A 25,847-nucleotide genomic window follows, 5' to 3' on the forward strand; every position below is an offset into this window, starting at 1 on the left:
TTTTTTTTTAGTAGAGACGGGGTTTCACCATGTTGACCAGGATGGTCTCGATCTCTTGACCTCATGATCCACCTGCCTCGGCCTCCCAAAGTGCTGGGATTACAGGCTTGAGCCACCGCGCCCGGCCCCCGTTAGCTTCTCTATCCCATGTCACTAGTACTTGTATCCAGGTAACTTCTACTAATCTTGTACCTCCTCTTTTTGAGGTACTCTCACTCTGATATTGTTTCTCTCGCCTTTAATAGGGGCACTCCATGGCATCTACAGAAGCTGTTCACAAAATGTTTTAGTTCATTTATTCCCCAAAATATATCAGAACAATTCAAAACATGTTAAATGTTATTAAGTATATTGTATATTAAATCTAGTTAGAGAATGAAAATTGTCTAGATTGCATTTACCCTTTGTACTTCTACTGCTCTAATACTTTCAAAACATTTCTGTGTTGCCCAGAGCCCCTGTGCTTTCTTTTCATTTTTTGTTTACAAAAATAATAAACACAAACATTTACTGTATTCAAATTAATGACTTACATGGCTGTGGAAGAAGCACCAAGTGTTTCAAGGGACAGAAATTTTTGATTAAACAACTATCGTGACATTAGGGGCTGAATGTTTAACTCTTCGGTTCTGTGATTTGAGAAAATACCAAGAGTCCCTATAGAACTCTGCTATTGTAACGTACTAGCAGTGGTTTCATTTTGAGTTCAGTTGAACGCTATGCTACCCTTAAGAGTTGGTTTTGCCATTTTACCTTGAGCAGAGGGGGTAGGAAGTCAGGGAGAGGGTTGTTTGCATTTTATGTTATTTTGTCTACCTTACCTACCTTTTGTTTGCTGTAGCAGCATCTGTGAATAAGTTACGGTTCACAGAGTGATTTCAGCTTCTATATCTGCCCCCCTCGTTTTCTGCTTGGACTCAGAGTAGGACCTATGTTGTATGTAGTGATTTTAGGTAATAAAAAGTTGAAAAGGTTCACTATCAACTGATCTGGGACCAATTTACCTAATCTTCCTTCAGTCTTTAATTATAATTTTTTTAATGAGCTCCAAATTAAAGGAGATGAATTCAAAACTGTAATTTTTTTTTTTTTTTTTTTTTTTTTTTTTTTTTGAGATGAAGTCTTACTCCATTGCCCTGGCTGAAGTTCAGTGACACAGTCTTGGTTCATTGCATCACTGCAACCTCTGTCTCCCGGGCTCAAGCTATCCTCCTGCCTCAGCCTCCAAGTAACTGGGACTGCAGGCGCGTGCCACCACACCTGGCTAGTTTGTGGTTTTTGTAGAGATGGGGTTTCGCCATGTTGCCCAGGCTGGTCTCAAACTCGTGGGCTCAAGGGATCTTCCCATCATGGCCTCCCAGAGTGCTGGGATTACAGGTTTGAGCCACCAAGCCCAGCCCAAAACTATTACTTTTTGCAAAACTCCTATTTCAGTGCCAAAATACAGCCTCAAAGTTAGGATAGTCATATTTCTCTGATTTCCCTTTTGCTACAAGATACATACTGTAATGTGGATTTGGCAGCTCATTGACAGGTTGTTACCTATGATTTACCCCCACATAAAACTTGAAAACAAAAGTGGTTTTATATATTTATTTCCATAGTTCTATCCCATCTACCTCTATTGTTTTCTTTATTGTGATTCAACTCTTGCTTAGAAGGTTTCAGGGATTATTCTCAAGTTTTCTTGCTCTTCGTGATGTGTCTCAGGGCAGAATGTATTGTCTTAAGCAGGATAGTTACGACATTATTAGTTTATTCCTCACCCTAATAAACACATGTGTACAAGTAGTCAAGGAAAGAAGCATTTGTATCTGCCAATGCTTTGCATCTTTGATGAAAATAGAGTAGAACTCAGTAAAAAGAGGGATTAACAGCAGTTGCAGATGGTGAGGACTGTGGATGCAGGTTATATGGTTAGACTCATAAATTGACTTACAGGTTATACTTAGAAATGGTAAACCTCTCCTAGAATTCTTAAGTGTCAATACTCCTTTATTTTTTAGACTTTTCATGTTTCCTGGAACAACCTCAGTAGTACAAATATAAGGTATAATAACATTAACTACATCTACTATTGAGTAGAACCTTAGATGGGGAGACTTTTCTTGACGTGAAATATGAGTAATGAGGCTTGAAAAGATTGTTTAATTTTCACATTTTTATATACAGCCAGCCATTTATAGGGAGAAAAGAAACACGTAAGTCTTACTTTAGAGCTTCCTAATGACTGGATAAAATCACAGGGGTGAATATAGCTAATATCCTATGTAGCAGGTACACAAGGCATTTAAAAACTTGGATTTTGGCTTGGCACAGTGTCTCACGTCTATAATCCCAGCACTTTGGGAGGTCAAGGCAAGTGGATCACCTAAGGTCTGTGGTTCAAGACCAGCCTAACAAACATGAGAAACCCCATCTCTACTAAAAATACAAAATGTAGCCAGATGTGGTGGCACATGCCTGTAGTCCCAGCTACTTGGGAGGCTGAGGCAGGAGAAATACTTGAACGCGGGGAGGAGGAGGTTGCGTTGAGCCGAGATCACACCACTGCACTCCAGCCTGGGCAACAAGAATGAAACTCCATCTCAAAAAAAAAAAAAAAAAGAAAAGAAAACTTGGATTTTATTTGTATGTTTTGGCTTATGAATATTTTGGTAGGTTTTATGATTTAAATAATATTGTACAATGACAGTTTCTGAAATTTGGAAAATTTAGCAGTTGTACTTGTTTTATAAGCCAGCTTTATACATTTGATTTGTTATCTGAGTAATCTAGTAATTTCCAATTTAAGATAAAAATGTTGATAGTGTTCCTATCATACGTAGTTCATCTTTTACAAAACTATATTATGAATTATATGAACTACATTTCTTTTTGTAGTAGTCTATTCTATAACCTTAATCATGTGTACATATTTTAGTACATAAATTTATATCTGATAATTCATTTTTCTTTTCTTACAGACAAACTTTCCAGAAATGATGAATAGATATAAACAACTATTGACCTATATTCGGAGTGCAGTCACAAGAAATTATTCTGAAAAATCCATTAATTCTATTCTTGATTATATCTCTACTTCTAAACAGGTTAGACTCAATTTTCTCCTCTTGGCACCATCAATGTGTTTATTATTTATAGTAAGGGTTCATTCTTTACTAATGAAAAGGCCTAGTGCTTCTATTTAAGTAGTTATGCTAGTTATTAGTGGGCTTTAAAAATGATAAATAGTATCTTCTTGGTTATATTACTGATTACATAATAGTTAAAGGTAATAACTCCAGGTTGATCTTTTTAAATAATGTCTTCAGATACTAAAATCTGTAAAAAACTTTTCAGGCTTAGGTTAGACTCCTGTACAGTTGCTACCACAGGTCCTTCTGATAAACTCCATTAGCACTTCAGCTGGCCCTTCTGAGGTGTTAAATAAACTGAATCACAGGTTATTTGTGGGGATTTGATTACATTAAAATTTTTGAGGAGTGCCTGTGCTCTTATCAGTTAGTGTTTGGCATTACTCAGCAGGCACTCAGTAAATGCTTCTGCAAAGGATGGGTGGATAATGAAAGAAGAGCTACTGATGAAAGAAACTAAAGAGGGTATTGGGAGTGATAGTGCTTTCATTATGAGTCTAGATTTTGGCTGTTAAGCAAACCAGCGATTATATGTATTTTTTTTTGCTAAGATAATTTTTAATTGGATAATTTGTTCTTATCCTTGTAAGCAGCATAGTCCTCAGTTTTAGTTTTTAGTCTTCTTACTCTGATATTTTAGCACAGGATATAGTCTCTGTATCATTTAGTATTTCTTAAAATGTTTGATACTTTCTGTACTCATGATAAAAGAATGTTCAGGTCAGAATCAGCCTCATTTAATGTCTTTTCTACTAGATGTCATTTTTTTCAGGCAGTTTCTACTCTTTAAATTTTATGTCATACGAATAGAGGAAGGTAAACTTACATGTTTTGTTAGATTATTAACACTTAATGACACAAATTCTAGTTATATATCATGGAGCTTTCCTTAAATTGGAAAATGTTTACCAACTCTTAAAAAACGAGTGTCATCAAAACATATTTGGTACACTGTTATTAAATGTTATGTCAGTAATTGGAGCAGGGAGAGGGAATCGAGTGATTTTGAAACTTCAAGACTGCATGCTCTGTGTGCGGTTATATGTAAGGTTTTTGGTTTTTGAAAGTAACAACAGATATTGAGTGGGTGGCACTCTGTTCTATTCAATATGCCATCAGTAGTCATGAATAAATAAGCAGTGTTTTCTGAAAATGTGAAATTTTTCTGCTCTTACAGTCCTCTTCTTGATCCTGTTAAGTAGAGAATTAGATATTCAAACAAAAGCAAAGCCAGAAGCAGGGGGAAGAGTGTGGGCAAGGGAACTTATCAAGATGTAAAACAAATAATGATTTCCGTGAAAAAAATGCCACACAGATTGGTGAATTGGTGGTGATTAGACATAGCTAAAATTATACTAGACTTTTCTCTGCACCCACCTCCATGGTTTCCCAGTGACTTAAAAGCTGTGCAGTTGAGTTAACTTAGTCACATTTATAGAAGAATTTTGAGAGAAGGAGCTTATTATTTGTTTTTTCATATTTCTTCACCAGCATGCTTAGTGTTTGCCACGTTGTAGGCTCCAAATAAGAGTTGAGTGAATAAGATACATACTGTTAGTAACAGTACAACTAATTCTGTGTACATTCATTTACTGCTGTTAATATGAAATGAGTGGTTGATCTGAGTGGAGTGGTATTTTCAGCTAATTGATCACACCCAGTTACAGATTACTTTGTTCCTTCTTCACTCCCACAGCTTCACTTGACTAGCTTTTTAAAAAGTAAAATACAGAATGAATTATTAAGATTGGGAAGTACAAACTTTTACTGTTACAGCATGAGAACTTATGGCAGCATGGTTATATGGGGAAATATTTTATGGGTTTTGTAAAACAATAGATCATGACACTTGTGAATTTGGTCTGTTTTGCTTCAGTTAATTTTTGGGACTGTACAAGACATTCAGTAAGATACAAATAGTGTATCTTATATGTATTAAAGTTCAAAGATGCACTTTTAGTTTGTTCAAATTAACTTTATTAACAGGTACAAATTTGCTGTTTACAATTATAGAATTCTGATTTTTTATGTCAGATGGATTTACTGCAGGAATTCTATGAAACAACTCTGGAAGCTTTGAAAGATGCTAAGAATGATAGACTGTGGTTTAAGACAAACACGAAGGTAACAATTATAATTACTTACTCTTTTCTTTTGAAATGTGGGTGGGTGTTCTTAATAAAGCCTCCTAAAGATATACACCTTCTGTTGAAATCTCGATTTTAATAAGTTTGCTTTTTTGCAGCTTGGAAAATTATATTTAGAACGAGAGGAGTATGGAAAGCTTCAAAAAATTTTACGTCAGTTACATCAGTCCTGCCAGGTAGTTTTCCCTTATTTTTTTCTCAATATTTCTTCATAATAAAAAAAGTGTAAGCAATAATTAATAATCATATTCAAAATATTGTTTAGGAATGTTTTTTGTTTAAACATCCCAAAAATAAAATTTAGAAAATAAGTTATAAAAAGTATCTTTTTTTTCTTGAGACAGGGTCTGGCTCTCATCCAGGCTAGAGAGTGGAGCGGTGTGATCTTGCCTTACTGCAACCTCTGCCTCATGGGCTGAAGCTGTTTTCCTACCTCAGCCTCCTGAGTAGCTCGGACTACAGGCGCACACCAGCATGCCCAGCTAATTTTTTGTATATTTTTTTGTAGAGTTGGGGTTTTGCCATATTGTCCAGGCTGGTCTTGAATGCCTGAGCTCTGGCAGTCTACCCGCCTCGGCCTCCCAAAGTACTGGGTTTACAGGTGTGAGCCACCATGCCCAGCCCCTCAGTCTTTATTCTTTGTGTAATGAGGTACCAGTATCAATAAACAAATAGCCTATTGTGATACTTACTACAAGGAAGCCGTAATACTTAGTTATATACTATATGAAAATGGAGTAAGGTTATTATAAATATGTAATAAAGATATTTTTATATTTCAATTTATATGAACCCTAGCAGCACTGTCCAACAGAACTTTAAGTGATACTGGGAATTTTCTCTATCTGTTTTCCAATATGGTAGCACCAGCTATGTGTAGCTGTCAAGCATTTAAAGTATGGCTAGTGTGATAGAGGTACTGAGTTCTTTATTTTCTGTAATGAATTTATATTTGAAAAGCCATAAGGTTAGGACAGAGTAGCTCTTTAACTTTTTAACCAGCCTTTCATTTTATATTCCCTTTTTTGTCTTAACCAAATACATCATTTAATACTAGGTTAAATTTAATGTGGAAATACTGCTTTAAATTTTTTTTTTTTTTTTTTTTTTTTTTTCCTTTTGAGACAGAGCCTTGCTCTGTCATCCGGGCTGGAGTGCAGTGGCGTGATCTTGGCTTACTGCAACGTCCAACTCCCAGGTTCAAGCAATTTTCCTGCCTGAGCCTCCTGAGTAGCTGGGAATACAGGCGCTCGCCACCATGCCTGGTTAATTTTTGTATTTTTAGTAAAGACAGGGTTTCACCATGTTGGTTAGGCTGGTCCCAAACTCTTGACCACGTGATCCGTCTACCTCGGCCTTCCAAAGTGCTGGGATTACAGACCTGAGCCACAGTGCCTGGCCTTTAAATAATTTTAAACTCTTCCAATGCCATGTACTATTTTTTTTTTCAGCCCCACACACCCTCAGCCATGAGGTATTTTAATGATATATGTGTCATTTCTGTGAATAGGAGAAATGATAAGGAAATTGTTCTGAATGAATCATCTACAGATATTTAATAGTTTTGTTTTATAAAGCAGATTAGTCACTTAGGAATTATTTCGTATCTGCGCATTGTTAGGATGCCTTAGTCTGATTCATAACCAACTGGAGGTTCAGTTCCTTATGAAATGGAAATGCTGGAGAAGTTATCTCAGAGGGTCTTTCAGTATGTATGTATATAAGGAATTTGAGAAAACCCTTTGAAGAAGTTTTGCTTTAAGAACATAAGAAAAATGCTATCTGAATGGGAAATAGCATTATATTACTTAGTACTTTGATGTAAGTATGTTCAGGGAGAGATGCAGTATACTCTAGATATACAGATTGTTTTGTGTATTGTATGTTTTACTCTGGTTATGGTTCATTAGTGAATAATTAAACAATTTTAAGTTTAAAGACCCAATAAACAATACATTTTTGCTTAGTACATGTCAGTGTTAGATATTTATGAATATGTTACTGTTGATCATATGCTATTTTTCATGGCCTACATTTCATCGTCTGTTGGTCAGCTTTAAAGTCATGCTCAAATGTCAGCATCTTTTTGTGATTCCTGTGACATCCTCAAGGAAAATTTGTCCCTTTCTATTTCATTCTAGGCACTTGGTTTGTGCTTCAGCTAGAGTCATCGTTTATATTGTAATTTATCTACTGACAGATTAATCTTCTACTAGAGTGTGAACTTTTGAGACCAAGAACCTCCGCTTTTTTAACTTTGTATTTCACCACATTAGACCCGCCTGGCATGTGGAAGGCACTTAATAAAGTCTTTTTAATTGAATAAGTGGTTCAAAAGCAGTTGTGAAGATTTGGGGAAGACAATAATATATCTCCTAGATAAAAACGTAAACATTAAAACATTTCATACACACTTAGTCCCCCTAACGCTTATCCACAGTTTGCTTTCTTCAGTTTCAATTACCTGTGGTCAACTGAAGTCTGAAAATAAGATATTTTCAGATACAGAGAGAGAAAGATCACATTCATATAACTTTTATTATAGTATATTATTATAAGTGTTCTATTTTATAATCAGTTATTGTTAATCTCTTACTGTACCTGATTTATAAATTAAACTTTATCACAGGTATGTATATACAGTAAGTTTTCACTTAACATTGTTAATAGGTTCTTAGAAACGGTGACTTAACATTGCTTTGTTCAACACTATTTTGTTATAAAGTTGATGAGGGGGGAAATGATTTCATTGTACATTGTTTCGCTTGAGGTCATGGTTTCCAAGAACCTATCAACAGTGTTAAATGTGGACTTACTATGTAGGAAAAAACATAGTACTATACTTAGTTTGAGGCATCCACTGGAGGTCTTAGAATATGTTCGCTATGGATAAGGAAGGACTACAGTACAAAAAAACCTTTAGCTATTTTTTCCTTATAACTAGAAAGTAGAAAGAATGTGTTAGTTTCTTTTTGGCCATTATAAGTGGCATTCTAGTACTCTAGCTCCCAATTTAAGTTTATATTGCATTTTCACATAGAAATAGTATTATAAATGTAAGATTTCCAGGCTAATGCAAATAAGAATTACTGTCTGACTTCTATCTCTTCTAAAGTTAAGTATTTGCTTCCCTAGACTGATGATGGAGAAGATGATCTGAAAAAAGGCACACAGTTATTAGAAATATATGCTTTGGAAATTCAAATGTATACAGCACAGAAAAATAACAAAAAACTTAAAGCACTCTATGAACAGTCACTTCACATCAAGTCTGCCATCCCTCATCCACTGATCATGGGAGTTATCAGAGGCAAGTTTGGTTTGGAGAGGGTGGGCAGTTACGTGGGGAGATATCAAAGTGTTTAATTAAACCCTGGCTTTTTAGAACTTCAGTATATACCTTCGGGCCAGTACTATTCAAGTTATAGAATTAAAAACTGAAAGTCACTGATATAATTTTCATTTGGCCTTTATGAAATGGTCAGTCTTATTATTACAGAAGTGAAAATATCCTATTTTCTCATGTCCTTTTCTTCACAGAATGTGGTGGTAAAATGCACTTGAGAGAAGGTGAATTTGAAAAGGCACACACTGATTTTTTTGAAGCCTTCAAGAATTATGATGAATCTGGAAGTCCGAGACGAACTACTTGCTTAAAATATTTGGTCTTAGCAAATATGCTTATGAAATCAGGAATAAATCCATTTGACTCGCAGGAGGTACGTGTGTTTTACTTGTTATTTTCTCTTATTAGCTATCTGGAAATAAATGTTACTTCTTTTTAAATATTATTTGTACTTATACATAATTTTTTTCTTTACTGTGTTTAGGCCAAGCCGTACAAAAATGATCCAGAAATTTTAGCAATGACGAATTTAGTAAGGTAAGATTTTATATTTCAGTTAAGGTAAATTTAAGGTAAATTTCCTTAAAGCAGTGCTAAAAGGAGCAAGAGAGAAGACCTTTCAGAACTTAGTTAATATTCATCATTTGCCTTTTTGTATTTTCTTACAAAAGTTTGTAAAATTTTTATCTCCTGAAGTTACTGTGCTGTCTTCTGTAGCCACAAGATTTTATAAAGTATCCACTGCTTAGTTTTCCTATTATCTGTGTGTGTGTGTGTGTGTGTGTGTGTGTGTGTGTGTGTGTGTCTGCACAAGCACCTGCTGTCTTTCAGTTGGGGGGTGTGTGTGCGTTTGTCTATATGTCTGAACAGGCACCTGCTGTCTTTCAGTGGAAAACTGATTGTGGATGTCTTAAAACATTATTTCACAATGATACTGCCTGTATCTCTCTTAATCCAAAATGAAATTATGGACTAGTCCGAGATGAGTCAAGAATTTTCAGTAAGACAAGATGACATAAACATATTTCTTTACTTATGTATTTTCTCAATGACAAGATGAAAGTATTTTTTTAAATGTTTACAATGGATAATTTTCCAAGGTGGAGTGTGGGGTGACAGAGGGTTGTACTGGTAAGAAACCCAAGATTTATTGAATGATTCTGTGGAGAACACTGAAGAACCTACCATAGTCGATTAATATTAAACAAAATTATGGAAGATAAGACGAAACAAAAAGCCTAGAAGAAAAGGCCCATTTTTGCAAAAGGAATAGTAAGTAAGAGAAACTTTCCTCTAGGCCTAGAATAAATGGAGCCCTGGGTTTTTGTGGGCTTTATTCATTAAAAAAGTATAAGAAACTTAAGTTTCTTTAAGTCTTTTATTTTAGGTTGTACAGCTGAGTTTTATGAAGGCTGGGCAAATGTAGCTAGGGACATAAGGCAGGACTTTTTTTCGCAGATATATGTAAATAACTTAGGTGGTCAGAAGTTCTATTTTTAGTACTTTTTCCTTTAACAAAAAATGCTATTAGACTGCAAATTATGGGTCACCTACATATAAATTGTCACCAAGTATAAATTGTATATACTTGGGGAAAATAAATAGCTTATTTCATGATATTAAAGTTCCTATGTTAAATGTCCTCATTTAATTTTCTTTCTTTCTTTTTTTTTTTTTTTTTTTTTTTTTTTTTTTTTAACAGAGTTTCTCTCTTGTCGCCCATGGTGGAGTGCAGTGGCACGATCTCGGCTCACTGCAACCTCCACCTCCCAGGTTCAAGCAATTTTCCTGCCTCAGTCTCCCGAGTAGCTGAGATTACAGGCACGAGTCACCACACCTGGTTAATTTTTTGTGTTCTTAGTGAGGTGGCGTTTCACCATGTTGGCCAGACTGGCATCAAACTCCTGTCCTCAGGTAATTGACCCGCCTCAGCCTCCCAAAGTGATGGGATTACAGGCGTGAGCCATCATGCCCAGCCTCATTTAATTTTTTTTTTTTTTTTTTTTTTTGAAAACACATATTTTTTTGGGTTTTCCAAAAAAAAAAAAAAAAAAAGCCCGTTTTTTTTTTTTTAGGGGGACTAAGAACGGTTGGGAATTAAGAACCTGAATTACCACATTAAATCAGTTTCTTTATTGTTTACTTCTTTATTTTAATTTGTTTGTTGAATTAGGTTGCTTTTAATTATTAAAGGAAACTTCATCTTTATTTCAAATAGTTTATTTCATCCACATTTGGCTGCATTAAGAACTGATTTAGAGATTAACTTTATAATACTTTTAAGAAATTTTTAGTAATGTTAAATTGCTAACAGCAGTTTACACTTTTAAAACTCTTAGAAATATTGAGGAAACACTTTATCCAGTTTATTTTATATAAATTAAATTGGCTTAAGTACATTAAAATTGGTTAAAGGACTGATTTATCAGAGCTTTATCTGACCTATATCAGAATATATAATGGTTTTTACATATTTAATGGTAAATTTTGACCCACTTGATGTGACCCATGGTATCCCAAATATAAGATGTTTTTTTAAAAACCCTACTTAAGAAATGGAAGAATGTCTCATAGTTAAAATACGTATGTCTATAAACATAAAATAAATGTTTGTGCAAATGTTATCAGTGCTTGAATATGTCCTCCTATAGTATATTACAGCAATGTATTTGGGATAGATAAGAAAGTAATGCTTCCTAATTTTATCTTCCTAGTCAGTTGCCAGGAGACTAGAGGAAAATAATTCCTGTTGAAGCACTTGAATCACCTGCCCCTAACATGAAGTTACATTGCAACCCAACAGATGGAAGCACAGCAGAGGGCGTGCAGAATGGCTGATGATATGTGTTACATATAAAGCAGACAGTGGTGCCATATCCAGAAGGTTGGATTCTTCCTTCTCAGCACCTTTAGCAATCCCCATAGAGCTTTACAGAATTATTTCAAGAGGAAAGACTAGATGCCTCCGAGAATTGGGAACATAAATCAGCCTTGGGCCTTCTGCAGCAGGGGATTCCATCACTCTTAACTTAGTGTGTATACCCACTTGGCACTAATTATTTGCCACTGATGTCTTTGCTTTATAGCTCAGTGGGACTTTAAGGTTAGAGAGATTTGAGAAATGTTCCTTTTCAAAAGTTTTGACAGTTGCTGGTAGCTTTCTAGAAGATAAAAATTAGGAAGCTGCATTTTCTGGATAACCTACAAAGAGTATATATTTTATTTGAAAGACAGGACCACACCTCTTCATGTAGTAGTATAAATGAAACCTGGTTCCTTTCATTATGAACAATTAGGAATTAAATGCACAATTTCATTTGAAAACATCATTAAATAGTTGTTAAGTGTTTTATTGCCAACTTTTAGCAGAGTAAGATAGTGAGATGATTTTAATTAACTATGTATAAATATAGTATATAATCCCAAAAGATTTTTTTAATCTTTCTTTTAAAAAACCAAAAGCATGAAAAGGCAATTTACATTTTTTGGCAGAAGGATGTGTGTGTTTAACTCTGATTTCCATGACAGAAAGTATATTATTTAGATTTCTGCATATGAAAATTGAGAAACCTTCAGATTATCTGATTTAGTACGTAACTTCTTCATGTTTGACATAATTTACTCTTTTTGTTTAATTCTATTAGTGCCTATCAGAATAATGACATCACCGAATTTGAAAAGATTCTAAAAACAAATCACAGCAACATCATGGATGATCCTTTCATAAGAGAACACATTGAAGGTATGTTCTTTCTGCCAACTGGATTCTATTACTTTCTTTGCCACTGTCAAACAAATGCTTCTTAATGAAGCTGCATGGCAGTAAGCTGTTTTTCTTCTGTCTATTGCAAAATATAGATATGTTTCTAAATGCTGTCATGGAATAGGATATTCCTTAAAATTATGAAGTAGTTTTAATGAAATTATTTGCCAATTTAATAATAATAAAGTCAAGTTTGTATATAATGTCCATTTTGTTTAAAGTAACTGTCCCTTTTTAAAAAATTCTAGTATAGATGCTGTTGCATGTTTGTTATTGATGCTTAGATTCAAAGTTAATTTTTAGAGTTTGTTTTTGACAAATAACAAAAGCTCCTGCTATAGATAATACTAAGATATACATTGGGAAGGTGTTCATGTCAGCAAGTGAATTGAGATTTTTAGTAAGTTATGTTGAATTACCAAAGACAACAATCATTCCTTTGTTCTGAGACCTCTTTTATGGCTCCAATGTTCCCACTTATTATGGAGCTATTTGAAGGTTTTTAAATGACCATTTGCAACTAAATTTTCAGATGCATCAGAAGTAATGTTCTGTTGTTCCCCATCTTGCTTTCTCTTAATCAGTAGACATTGTAAAAGTTCTTACATGAACCTGCGATGGTACTGCATTTTATAGATATAGAAAACTGTAGAATCTTTTTACATGAATTTCAATCTAGTTTTTAAAAATTTAAAAAACTATTATATATGACAACTGGAGTAAATTGTAAAAGCATTATATAAAATACAGTACTGTAGGTTTTGAGAATCTAAAACAAGGAACTTGGCTGGCTGGTATAAATCACCTTAAAAGATGTTAACTGATGAGGAAATGATAAGTAGTGTAATACTGAGAAGGCAAGTTAATATTTTAGTAGAGTTTCAACATGAACAAAATCAAGGAGGTGGGAACAGGAAATTATAGGATAGGTAGCACCTGCTCATACTGTGCGTGTATTAACCCAAATATTTTAAAATATAAACACTTTAAGTCCTTGCCAAGCAGGAAGATGTATTTTGAGAAGATAATTAGGAGTACATAATGATTCATAAAGATAACATACAAACTGTTAAATGTTATTTTAATTTTTTGTCTTTCAGAGCTTTTGCGAAACATCAGAACACAAGTGCTTATAAAATTAATTAAGCCTTACACAAGAATACATATTCCTTTTATTTCTAAGGTACTTATTTTCATGAATTTTAATGATGTTTATAATTTATAGTTTTAAATGCAGTATACCAATTTTGCATTTAACAGTCACTAACTTGGTAACATTTTATTATAATAAATGCATATTCTAAATTAAACGTAACTTAAGAGCTTATTTTATTTTATTTTTCATTTTTTAAGAGACTGGGTCTTGCTGTGTAGCCCAGACCGGAGTACAGTGGCTATTCACAGGCACAGTTGTGGCACACTATAATCTTGAACTCTGACCTCAGGCAATCCTCCTATCTCTGTCTCCTGAGTAGCTGGGATTGGACTTTACTTTTAATATGAATTTTTCTGTTTCTTGGCATAAATTGAGTTAACAGAAAAGAGCCTTAACATTATAACAAAGAAATTGGTAATCAGTAAATGCTTTTTAAAGATTCAGAGAATCTCAGAGAAACTTCCAGGGGAGAGTAGTGGTTTAATATATAATTGATGAAGGGTCAACTTTTTTTTTTTTTTTTTTTGCCCTTTTTGGTTTTAATTGTTATTATACTTTAAGTTCTAGGGTACATGTGCAGAACATGCAGGTTTATTAGGAATACATATGCCATGGTTGTTTGCTGCATCCATCACCCCATCATCTACATTAGGTATTTCTCCTAATGCTATCCCTCCCCTATCCCCCGACATCCTGCTGTCTCTCCCTTAGCCCCCCAACCCCCGGACAGGACCCCGTGTGTGATGTTTCCCTCCCTGTGTCCATGTGTTCTCATTGTTCAACACTCACTTAAGAGTGAGAACATGTGGTGTTTGGTTTTCTGTTCTTGTGTCACTTGGCTGACAATGATGGTTTCCAGCTTTATTCATGTCCCTACAAAAGACATGAACTCATCCTTTTTCATGGCTGCGTAGTTTTCCATGGTACATATGTGCCACATTTTCTTTATCCAGTCTATCATTGATGGGCATTTGGGTCGGTTCCAAGTCTGCTATTGTGAACAGTGCCGCAATAAACATACTTGTGCCTGTGTCTTTATAAAGGAATTATTTATAATCCTTTAGGTTTATACCCAGTAATGGGATTGCTGGGTCAAATGGTATTTCTAGTTCTAGGTCCTTGAGGAACCACTACACTGTCTTTCACAATAGTTGAACTAATTTGCACTCCCACCAACAGTGCAAAAGCGTTCCTATTTCTCCACATCCTCTCCAGCATCTGTTGTCTCCTGATTTTTTAATGATTGTCATTCTAACTGGCCTGAAATGGTATCTCATTGTGGTTTTGATTTGCATTTCTCTAATGACCAGTGATAATGAGCTTTTTTTAATATGCTTATTGGCCTCATAGATGTCTTCTTTTGAGAAGTGTCTTTTCATATCCTTTGCCCACTTTTTGATGGGGTTGTTTTCTCTTGTAAATTGTGCAAGTTCATTGTAGATTCTGGATATTAGCCCTTTGTCAGATGGGTAGATTGCAAAAATTTTTTCCCATTCTGTTGGTTGCCAGTTCACTCTAATGACTGTTTCTTTTGCTGTGCAGAAGCTCTTAAGTTTAATTAGGTGCCCTTTGTCTATTTTGGCTTTTGTTGCCATTGCTTTTGGTGTTTTAGTCATGAAGTCCTTGTCTATGCCTATGTCCTGGATGGTATTGCCTAGGTTTTCTTCTTGGCAATGATGTTAGGTCTTATGTTTAAATCTTGAATCCATCTCGAGTTAATTTTTATATAAGGTGTGAGGAAGGGATTCAGTTTCAGCTTTCTGCATATGGCTAGCTTGTTTTCCCAACACTATTTATTAAATAGAGAATCCTTTCCCTATTGTGTGTTTTTGTCAGGTTTGTCAAAGATCAGATGTGGTTGCAGATGTGTGGTGTTATTTCTCAGGCCTCTGTTCTGTTCCATTGGTCTATATCTCTGTTTTGTTACAGTACCATGCTGTTTTGATTACTGTAGCCTTGTAGTATAGTTTGAAGTCAGGTAGCCTGATGCCTCCAGCTTTGTTTTTGTTTTTGTTTTTGTTTTTTCTTAGGATTGTCTTGGCTATGTGGGCTCTTTTTTGGTTCCATATGAAGTTTAAGGTGGTGTTTTCCAGTTCTGTTAAGAAAGTCAATGGTAGCTTGATGGGGGTAGCATTGAATCTATAAATTACTTTGGACGTGAAGTAATTTATAGATTCTTGATGAAGATCTACAGATTCATGATGAAGATTTATAGATTCAAGATTCATGATGAAGATCAACTTTAACAACAGTAAAATTGTTGTAGGAATATACTTCAGAAGTTGAAAAGTTAAGCTTTATCATACCTGTGTTCTCAGAGATATTTTGAAGTGATAATGAAATATGTTTAAAAATCTTCTCTTCACTATTTTTCCTTTAAGTGATAGAAATGAATTAAAAGTAGAATGATTATGTAAAATCATGAAGTCTTTTAAATGTTAATTAGTATATAACAAGTCTTTTGTCCTAGGAATTAAACATAGATGTAGCTGATGTGGAGAGCTTGCTGGTGCAGTGCATATTGGATAAGTAAGTACTTTACTATTTTTTATCACAAAACGTTTGGTACCTTAAGTTTTGAATAATAGTGACAAAAGTAGCGGTTGGATTCTTGAGTTTTAATAAAAAGTACCCTTGGGTTATAGTTTTCTCTTGAAAGAGGTATATATGTATGTGTGATGGTTTTTGATAAATGAATGAGCATGTTAAATACATTATCTCTGAAGAAGTTCTAAATGATTTTTCAGGAGGATTTTTTATTCATTATATTGCCAAAGAATTATTTAATGAATAGTATTTATGTATGTTGTTAAGGATAGGGTATGTGGTACATAACATTTTTGAAATTATATCTTCTTAAACAGTACATTGTTTAAAGCTTCACAGGTGATGTTTGCCTTTGATTAATTGGATAAGTCTATGCCTAGTGGTTCTTTCAGTGAAACTGATGAAAAGTATCTGAAATCTGGTTTCAGTCTAGAGTTTGAATAAGGCAATGAAGTTAAAACTAACATTGAAATCATTTAATATAGGCAGTTGCTTTTTTTTTTTTTTTTTTTTTTTTGCATTTATTGATACCATGTTTTATGAAACAGTAGTCCAGAAGCTGTGCTTGATGAAAGTCTTTTGTAGACACGTCTTATTTATTTATTTCTAGCACTATTCATGGCCGAATTGATCAAGTCAACCAGCTCCTCGAACTGGATCATCAGAAGAGGGGTGGTGCACGATATACTGCACTAGATAAATGGACCAACCAACTAAATTCTCTCAACCAGGCTGTAGTCAGTAAACTGGCTTAACAGAGAACAAGCTTCTACAGACATCCTTAAGGCAACAGTGCAGAGATGTAATCCTTAAAAGAACTGGGAATGGCAAAACTACTGTCGGTTGATGTGTCCTGAAAATTATTGGAGTTATGGCAGAAGTGCTTTTTTGATCAACTGGTTTGTGTTTTGCTGCTGCATTTATCCCAAGAAAAACAGCTTTAATCTCCAGAAGAAAACCAAAATACCATGGGATTTATGCTGTATTGACATTTTGCCCTAAACATACAACATCATAGTAATTTGTCATGGGCAACATGACCAGAGAGAAGATTTTTGTCATGATTTTAAATACGCTGACACGCTACTGTTGGTTAAATTTAAACATGTTTTACCTTCAGAAATTCTCTCACAAATAACCTGCAATAACTTGAAATGCATACCCTTTTGAACACTTCCTTTTCTCATGTATAAATTAAAATGTTTGCTGCATTTTGCAAAATGTCAATTCTCCAAAAATGTGTCCGTATATTTCTGTACCTGCAGTGTAGTAAAGGTTTAGACGAAACCCCATAATTATAGTGGCATACTGTCACTTAGGTTTCAAGCAGCAAAATAAACAGTGCAGCTCAGAAATTGTAGTTTGGTTCTTGATGTGTTTTTATTACATTTGGAATTGTTTTTTAGGACTTTGAAATTTCAAATTATTTTATCTTCAGTTAATGATTTTAAAAAGCCTGGGGGCAAATAAGTTGGTTATTTGCTTTCAAGTTTTTAAAAGTCGTCTTTATTGATACAGTAAGGAGAACTACTTTCTAACAAAACACTTGCATAGTTATGACAGTGATGCTTTAAAGGAATAAATTTTTTTCTTAAGAGTGATATTCCTTTTCAAAAGAATACTAACTCTCAGAATGTTCACTTTAAACAAATATGCCAGAACATAGACAGCTAAATGAATGTTAACTCTGCATAGTGATCATGCTGGAAGGTTATTTCCTAATGCCAGCAATCTACCATTGCCCAAAACCTGCTGGGTTTACTCTTTTAGAATTGCATTCAAAGTTAATTTGTCACACAGACTATTAACTTTGTGATTATACATTGTTTTAAAAAAGATAGTAATAAGAAACTTGACTATTTTTAGTTACCATTATTTGGTACCACAAGAAATTTAGAAAACTTCCACCTAACTTTGAGGTAATGCAGAAAGCATACAACTTGCTTTGGAAGCAATACCAAAAGAGTTTTCAAGGTATTTTGAGCAGTGGCAGTATACTTAGGAGAATGAACTGTGGCCTTCCAAGGTAAAAAGGAACTCAGCTCATTTGAATGTATTGAGTTTTGGATGTATTGTTTCATTTTTTTAAAAGTTCACATTATTTTATAGTGTCAAAAGGAAGAACTAAGATTAACATAATTTCTTTGGTTTTTCTACTGCTTGATATTATTATGTATAAACTGGGTGGCAGTTCAGAAGGAAGATGTTGTAACAGAAGAGTGACAACCAAGAATTTTTTGATCATTAAATCAGATTTTATAAACAGTGGAAGGAGCATGGACTTAAAACAAGGCATGCTCATTCGGTTTTGTCAAAATTTTAAGGAAATATGTGATATATATTTATACTAAAACTATATAATCCTTAGATTTAGAAAAGCAATCAATGTCTTTAGCAGACTAAAGCAGTATTAAACACAGGTACAAGTTGGAAATTGTAGAAAACTGAAAGAAAACAAAAGACAAAATGTCTATGGTAGGGAATAAAAGAGTTTAAGATATTATAAAATTATGTGTATTTTCTCTCTTTTACATAAATCATTTGTGAAAAGTGTGCTAAACTTTTTTTTACAAGAGTGATATTAATTAGGATTTATTTTTCAATATAATTTGGAGACCCTTTGTTATCCAAATAAAAATGATGAGTTTCTGTGCCTGTATGCAAATATGTATGCATGTGATAATCCTTGAAAGCTAAAGCCCTTCTTAACTTTGAGTTGATGGAATTAGAATTTAAAGGATTTGAATGAAATGATTTAACCTTTATCCTCCAATTCTTATAGTGCCCAGTTCTCCTGTGATATTTTTGCTTTGTACAATAGTGCATCTTCCACTTCCTAGAGAGAAAGCATGCACTTGTTACTGTTTGGAACACTGGGCTAAATATATAACAGTATCCAAAGTTATACCATAATAATTTATTGTAATTGTGTATTACATACCTTTGTTTACCCAGATATGGGTGCATTCTATTTTTTCTGTTAGTCATCTGTGACTTTTGTTCTGGAACACAGGTTTTTTATATATCTTAACAGTCTGACTAACTTAAAATAATTTATTCTTCTCTTAAAACATTTTTCTGTGTTTTTGTGCATCAAATATTGTAGAGATGAAATCTTAGAGATTACTTATCAAAATACAAATTTAGGGGAAGTTAAAAATTGATTGACAAATTTGTAGCATTTATTAACTGATTAAATCTTTTCCACTTTTGTGAAAACCATACCACGTGGTTTCCATCATACTGTAATGTGTTCATCTCATTTTTTCTTTTTATCCCTTAACTTAGGTAAATGTTACTTCAAAGAAATCCTTGGCTGCCACAAGTAGATGCTGTCTGCAAGAGCTGGATTTCCGTTGCTCTTTCTTGCTCTTACATTAAACTTGTTAATTAAATATTTTTTTCTCCACACCTTGATGTAACATAACTGATTTCTTTTTAAAAGATGAATATATTTGTACTAAGTAATGTTCTCATCACGTGAGTCCCATCTAACTACAGGCTGATATTATATCTTTCAAGAAAACCGAGAATCTAATATTTTTTTGAGATGGAGCCTTGCTCTGTCACCAGGCACCAGTCTGGAGTGCAGTGGCACGATCTCGACTCACTGCAGCCTCTGCCTCCCAGGTTCAAGCAATTCTCCTGCCTCAGCCTCCCAAGCAGCTGGGACTACAGGTGCATGCCACCACGCCCAGCTAATTTTTGTATTTTAGTAGAGACGGGGTTTCACTCGGGTCCAGGATGGTCTGGATCTCTTGACCTCGTGATCCGCCCACCTTGGCCTCCCAAAGTGCTGGGATTACAGGCATGAGCCACCAAGCCCAGCCAGAGAACCTAAAGTGAGGCCTGTTTTACATGGGCTCTACCGTGGGCGATAATATTTGTTACCTTATGTGAGACTTAGGTTTGTCCTAGACTGAAAAACTCATATTCTTAATATTTAAAGTATCAATGATGGTAGAAATTTCATGAGAAATTTTCTTTTTTAATCAATAGTTGTAATTCTTCAGTACACACAGGTATGTGTACTTTTGTGGTGTCATTGTCAGTCTAAATCTATGGGGAAGCAGTCCATAAGACAAAAAATTACTTGCCTAGTGGATTCCCTTTACTTCTTTTTAAGAAGCTCAGAGATCTGTGATCACTAATTTACTAAGGATTTTTTTAAATTTTATTTAAGTCACTTTTAAACCTGAAAATTTGTTTTGGTTTAGATTTTTAAAGTGAGGCTTGAGCATACAAAACAAGTAAAGCTAAGAGTTTCATTCTTCATATGGGATTTATGACTATAAAATATTTCTGGCATTTTGAAGAAGATAAACATTTTGAACTGAAATATGTAACAAAAAAAAAAGGAATTGACATTTAACTGTTTTGTTTCAAAGTGTCTAAGAACACCATCCAGAACAAGAGATGGCACATCACGTTTCAGAACATGGCACAAAAGGTGTTTGGTCTTCATTTGTGTGATCAAAATTACAATTTTCCTCCTGTTTTCTTTTTCTGGAGGTTTTCTTTTTGTTATTGTATTAGGGGTTTTTTACCCCAAATCAGCATCCTATATATATTTGTTTGATAGAGTTTTTTGGTGTTTTTTCTATGGGTGTGTGTTTTGTTTTTTTGTTTTTGTTTTTGTTTTGAGACAGAGTTTCGCTCCTGTTGCCCAGGTTAGAATGAAGTGGCACAATCTCAGTTCACTACAGCTTCCACCTCCTGGGTTCAAGTGAACTCCTGCCTTAGCCTCGTGAGTAGCTTGGATTACAGGTGCCCGCCACTACACCTGGCTAATTTTTGTATTTTTAGTAGAGTTGGGTTTACACCATGTTGGCCAGGCTGGTCTTGAACCCCTAATCTCGGGTGATCCACCCGCCTCGGCCTCCCAAAGTGCTGGATTACAGGCATGAGCCACTACACCTGGCCTGATACATTTTTAAGTAGGAATTTGACAGAAATTTTGTAATGAAGACAAATCAGAGTTTCTCTTCAACTTGAGATTATTAAATTTATAGGAACTTCTTAGGTAATTAAAACTTGAGTTTTAACACCATTTGGAGGATTGTATTAAGCACCACAAATTTAAACTGTCAACTAGTGATTCTACATGTTTCTCAAAAAGCTAAAATTTAGTATCACTTACTGGCTTTTGAATTTTAAAGAGATTTAACTTGGGTAGTGTCTCAGAAGAAACCAGTGTGTGGTTCTCTAAAATTTTACTTTTTTAGTTATGTATTAATATCTAAACTACCCATAGTAAAAAAAATATTATGGCATCAAAGGTATATGCCAAATCTACCTTAAAACCCTGTGACAGGAAATAAAAGAAAAATTCTTAAAAACTATTTGGGGCCAACTTTGTTCCATGTTGGCAAGACTAAACTTTGCTCAGAATTTCCACATGAATAGCTGGCCAAAACTTTTTTGTGTGCATATGTATACATATGTAATAAGTGAAACATACTTGTAGGCATACAAAATTAACCAGTCTATCACAGTAGTTTTCCATTACTTATCACTTCTTTCTAACGTAGGCAAATGTCATATGCCATGAAAAGAATTACCAGTGTACCAGCAACTTCCATGTTATGACTAAGTTTCATGTGAAAGACTGTCTAAATTTATATAATCTAGAGTAATTTTTTTTTAAATCCTGAAGCAAGGGCATTTTAAAATTAATTTTAAACATTGTTTTATTGGACATCAATTTCATGTGAGTTTAGAGAGTAGAAAAAGTAATCTCTAGCATCATCCCATGAAGTTGTCAAAAGTTTTGGCATGTTTATTATCTTAGCAACATATTAATGCCAAGTGTTGAGTATCTAATTTGTTAAAATGTTTGCCTGTCCTCTACTGTTTACTACAGTAATAAATTTTTATGCATCTGTTTTTAGTAACACTGATGAAAATTGAAATATATTTCAAGAAATGGAGCAATGGCATGGAAAATAGAAAATTGTTTGGTTTTGCAATGTGTTACATAATTGGTTGGGTTATAAATTTTCTCCATTTTGTTTATAATAAGCTAATGTAAAAGGTAACACATTCCTTGAGCTAACACTAGGTGGGAAGGAAGTAGTAGGTGATTAGGAATGTAACAGGATATCTGCTTGAAATTGTCAGTTCCACAAGTCAATACCTGAGAATTGATTATTATATGTGCAGGATGCGTCAGATGCTATTAAGGCTTAAGTACTCAAAGGTTATTTTTACTTATCTGGAAGTGCACATTCCTTATTGGTAATAAAAAGTTCATAATCTACTTCTTAAGTATTCACTGTATTACAATAGTTATGATGCCCAAGGCTAGCACAGTAACTAAACTATAATATATATGCTTAATCAAGTACATCAAAATGTATACTTCTGTAAAATAGCTGTTGAATGTTTTAAGAATGTTTCTCAAAAGTACTGAAAGTCTTGTTCATTTGGTTTGAAAGAGTTTTAGTATTTTTCATGTTTAAGATTACCTTCTTACTATGCTTTGAGATATTCATGGAGGAGCTGGCCTCTCCTGAGTTATGTGACCTGAAACAACTCATGTTGCAAACAAATATCTCCTAGGAATAATTTCTTCAGTATAAAATTAAACACTTTAAAGCAGGAAATTAAGCCAAGGAAAGATGTGGGGAAAGAAATGTTCTCTCCCAAGCCTTGTAAGCCTTGTTATGGTGCTTTAAAATGAACCATTTAAGGACTGCAACATCTAAGAAACCAAAAATAATGTTCTCAGATGTAACCTTCAGTCTGTTAGAAGGGACTACCCTAATCTCAAAGTACAGTGGTAATGCAATCAGACAGCTTTTGAAAGTCAAAAGAACTTTCAGACATAGCCATAGGACCAAGGTTCCAATGTAAATGTCTAAAACTAATGTCACTGCAAATTGTCATTGCAAATCTGTTGGCCTTCCAAGTTGTGGGAGTAGAAGAGGAGTGAAACAGATAGCTACTTCTATTTCAGCTGCATTTCACACCGTGGTAGTAGGTGGTTTTATGTTGTTAGCATTAGCCCAGCAAGAAACCACATAAGCAATATACATCTCACATTTGAGATGTTATCTTATTTGTGGTACTTAATAGTTTTATGTTTCCAACTTTCAATTTTTAGAGTAATGAGTGGTATTTTTTCTTTCTTTCCAGAAACCTATTTTAAGCTTTGGATTATGAACCCATATTAGGTTAGTGGTCTTCAACTGAAGGAGAGTTACCTAACTCAAAAAATAAGTTTTGTGGCTAGGTGAAGTGGCTCCCTCCTGCAATCCCAGCACTTTGGGAGACCAAGGCAGGCAGATCACTTGAGCCTAGGAGTTTGAGACCAGTCTGGGAAACACAGCAAAACCTCTTCTCTACAAAAAATATAAAAATTAGCCAGCATGATGGTACGCACCATAGTCCTAGCTTCTCTAGAGCCTAAGGTGGGAGAATCACCTGAGCCCAGGGAGGTTGAGACTGCAGTGAGTCATAATACCACTATAGTCCAGCCTGGGTGGCAGTGAGATCTTGTCTCAAAGTTTTGCAACTATAGATAATGAACTAATGTACTTTGTTGAGTAAGGTAGGTTGGTTGTTAGAACCTAGTCACTGTCTTTACCACCAACAGGTAGTTAGGAAACAAATCCAAACATGCTAGAATACTAAAAGGATTATACCCTTTCTGTAACAGCTTCATCTATTTATACAGGTATTTGTTGTGCCTACCACGTGCCATGTGGTGGGGACCATTCTAAAGTTGAAGAACACCATGTGGAACAAATTATCCTTGTGCTCAAAGAGCTTGGCAGTATGGGGAAGAGGCAGATACAAAAGTTAATTTTAGATAGAGAAAAATTTCTATCAATAAAAGTTGATTTCACATTTGAATCAGGAAAGAAGCTCATCACGCAGATCTAGAGGAAGAGCAGTTCAGGCAGAGGTTAAGTGCATCTTCATAGGGATGGGTATCCCAGATACAAACAAGGTAAGATTATGTGTAGTTTTAGAGGTAATTAGCTGAGATTTTATTATAAATACACTGGGAAGACTGGAAATTTGAAAGATTAAACTGGCTATTATGTGGAGAAATTATGAGGAAAGGGTGTGGGCCGGGAGACAGTAGGAGCCCATTGCAGAAGTCTAGATGAAAGGTGATGGAAATTTTTGGACTAGGATATGAGGAGAAGTTAAGATCAGGATAAGGCCAACAGGATTTGCTTAGGAGTTGAAATTGGGGATTATGAAGGAGAGAAACATTAAAAGTGGCTGTTGGGTTTCTTACTAAGTTAATTGGTAGATGGTATTATTAAATGAAATGAGAAGACTAGAAACGTCTTTTTTTTTTCTTTTATGAAACAGTGGACTAGGAGCTTGGAAATAAATGAAGACAGTGGTATCACAGAGACTAGCATATCAAACAGGAAGTAAGTATTAACTGAATGCTGCTGAGAGGTTAAATAAGGGCAGAGAAGGGCCCTAAAATTTAGCAAGATGCAAGTCTTTGGTAATGTTAATAAACATTTTCAGTGGAATGATGGGAGATGTTCCAGCTCTTCTATTGAAGTACAAGTAATTTCATTTAAATAGTCACTATACTTAATTTCTCATTTAAATTAAAGGGTTTGTTTTTTTTCTTAATTCTTTTTTTGGTGTTTGTGATGGTAGTAAAAACACTAAACATGAGATTTTTAAGTGTGCAAGAGAGTATTAACTACAGGCACAATGTTATGCAGCAGACCTCTAGAACTCTTTCATCTTGCATAACTAAAACTTTACTAACTAATTAGCAATGCCCCACTTCACCAACCCCCAGCTCCTGGCAACCATTTTATTCTTTGTTTCAGTAAGTTGGACTATGTTAGATACCTCACATAAATGGTCATGCAGTGTTTGTTCTCACCTAAAAGTTGGTTCTTTTCTTTTTTCCCTCCTCTGAATGTTAAATGGAATAACTTAGGAAATTTTGAAATAAAGCCAACTCCGGACATTAATAACAAACCGCCTTCTACAAAGTGTGTCTTCCTCTCTTCCTAAAAACCAGTTTGTTTCCTTTTTTTTGAGACAGAGTCTCTTGTCGCCCAGGCTGGAGTGCAGTGGCGTGATCTCAGCCCACTGCAGTCTCCACCTCTCGGGTTCAACCAATTCTCCTGCCTCACCCTCCCGAGTGGCTGTGATTACAGGTATGTATCACCACACCCAACTAATTTTTAAAAGTTTTAGTACAGATGGGGTTTTACCATATTGGCCAGGCTGGTCTTGAACTCCTGGCCTCAAGTGATCTGCCTGCCTCAGCTTCCCAAAGTGCTGGGATTATAGGAGTGAGCCACTATGCCTGGCCTAACACTGTATATTTATAAGCATTTAACTTTAAAGTTTTTCCTTGTTGCTTGTTAACTATAAAATTGTTGAAATCTATGGTTTTACCTAGCATTTGCATATGCCCACAAAAGCTGTCAATTTTTCGTCTGTTGATGAAGAATGAATTTTTTATATGTAAACAAAGCCCTTTTGGCTAATCAATTTTCATATCTCAGAATATCATTATAGCTAGATGTTAATATCAAGATCATGAATTATAGAAAAATTTGGGTTTCTCTAGAGAAACAAACCAGTTCAAATACAAACAATAACATTGAAAGATTATATTTTGGTAATCTCAAATTCACAGTGGAATAACAATACACCTGAAATTATCATGTTTTATTAGGTTAGCACAAAGGTAATTGCAGGTTTTGCCATTAAAGGTAATGGAAAAAAACCGCAATTACTTTTGTGCCAACTT

General features: G+C 34.6%; 1 protein-coding gene across 2 annotated transcripts in view; it reads left to right on the forward strand.

Annotated features, from left to right (window-relative positions):
- The window catches only part of COPS2 (COP9 signalosome subunit 2), a 33,535-nt gene extending 14,044 nt beyond the window's left edge, over positions 1-19,491 (forward strand). The window contains exons 4-13 of one of the 2 annotated variants that reach the window (XM_032297814.1): positions 2,967-3,092; positions 5,151-5,261; positions 5,383-5,460; positions 8,420-8,594; positions 8,825-9,003; positions 9,115-9,167; positions 12,275-12,372; positions 13,494-13,576; positions 16,020-16,078; positions 16,707-19,491. In XM_032297814.1, the coding sequence (XP_032153705.1) occupies positions 2,967-3,092; positions 5,151-5,261; positions 5,383-5,460; positions 8,420-8,594; positions 8,825-9,003; positions 9,115-9,167; positions 12,275-12,372; positions 13,494-13,576; positions 16,020-16,078; positions 16,707-16,851 (1,107 nt within the window). In that variant the 3' untranslated portion in view covers positions 16,852-19,491. The remainder of the gene's footprint in view (positions 1-2,966; positions 3,093-5,150; positions 5,262-5,382; positions 5,461-8,419; positions 8,595-8,824; positions 9,004-9,114; positions 9,168-12,274; positions 12,373-13,493; positions 13,577-16,019; positions 16,079-16,706) is intronic. The other variant, XM_032297815.1, reaches the window with a different exon arrangement.
- Positions 19,492-25,847: the final 6,356 nt, after the last annotated feature.

This window comes from Sapajus apella, unplaced genomic scaffold (assembly GCF_009761245.1).
Source record: "Sapajus apella isolate SASKATOON/1434 unplaced genomic scaffold, GSC_monkey_1.0 scaffold37, whole genome shotgun sequence".
In the NCBI taxonomy this organism is placed as follows: Eukaryota; Metazoa; Chordata; class Mammalia; order Primates; family Cebidae; genus Sapajus; species Sapajus apella.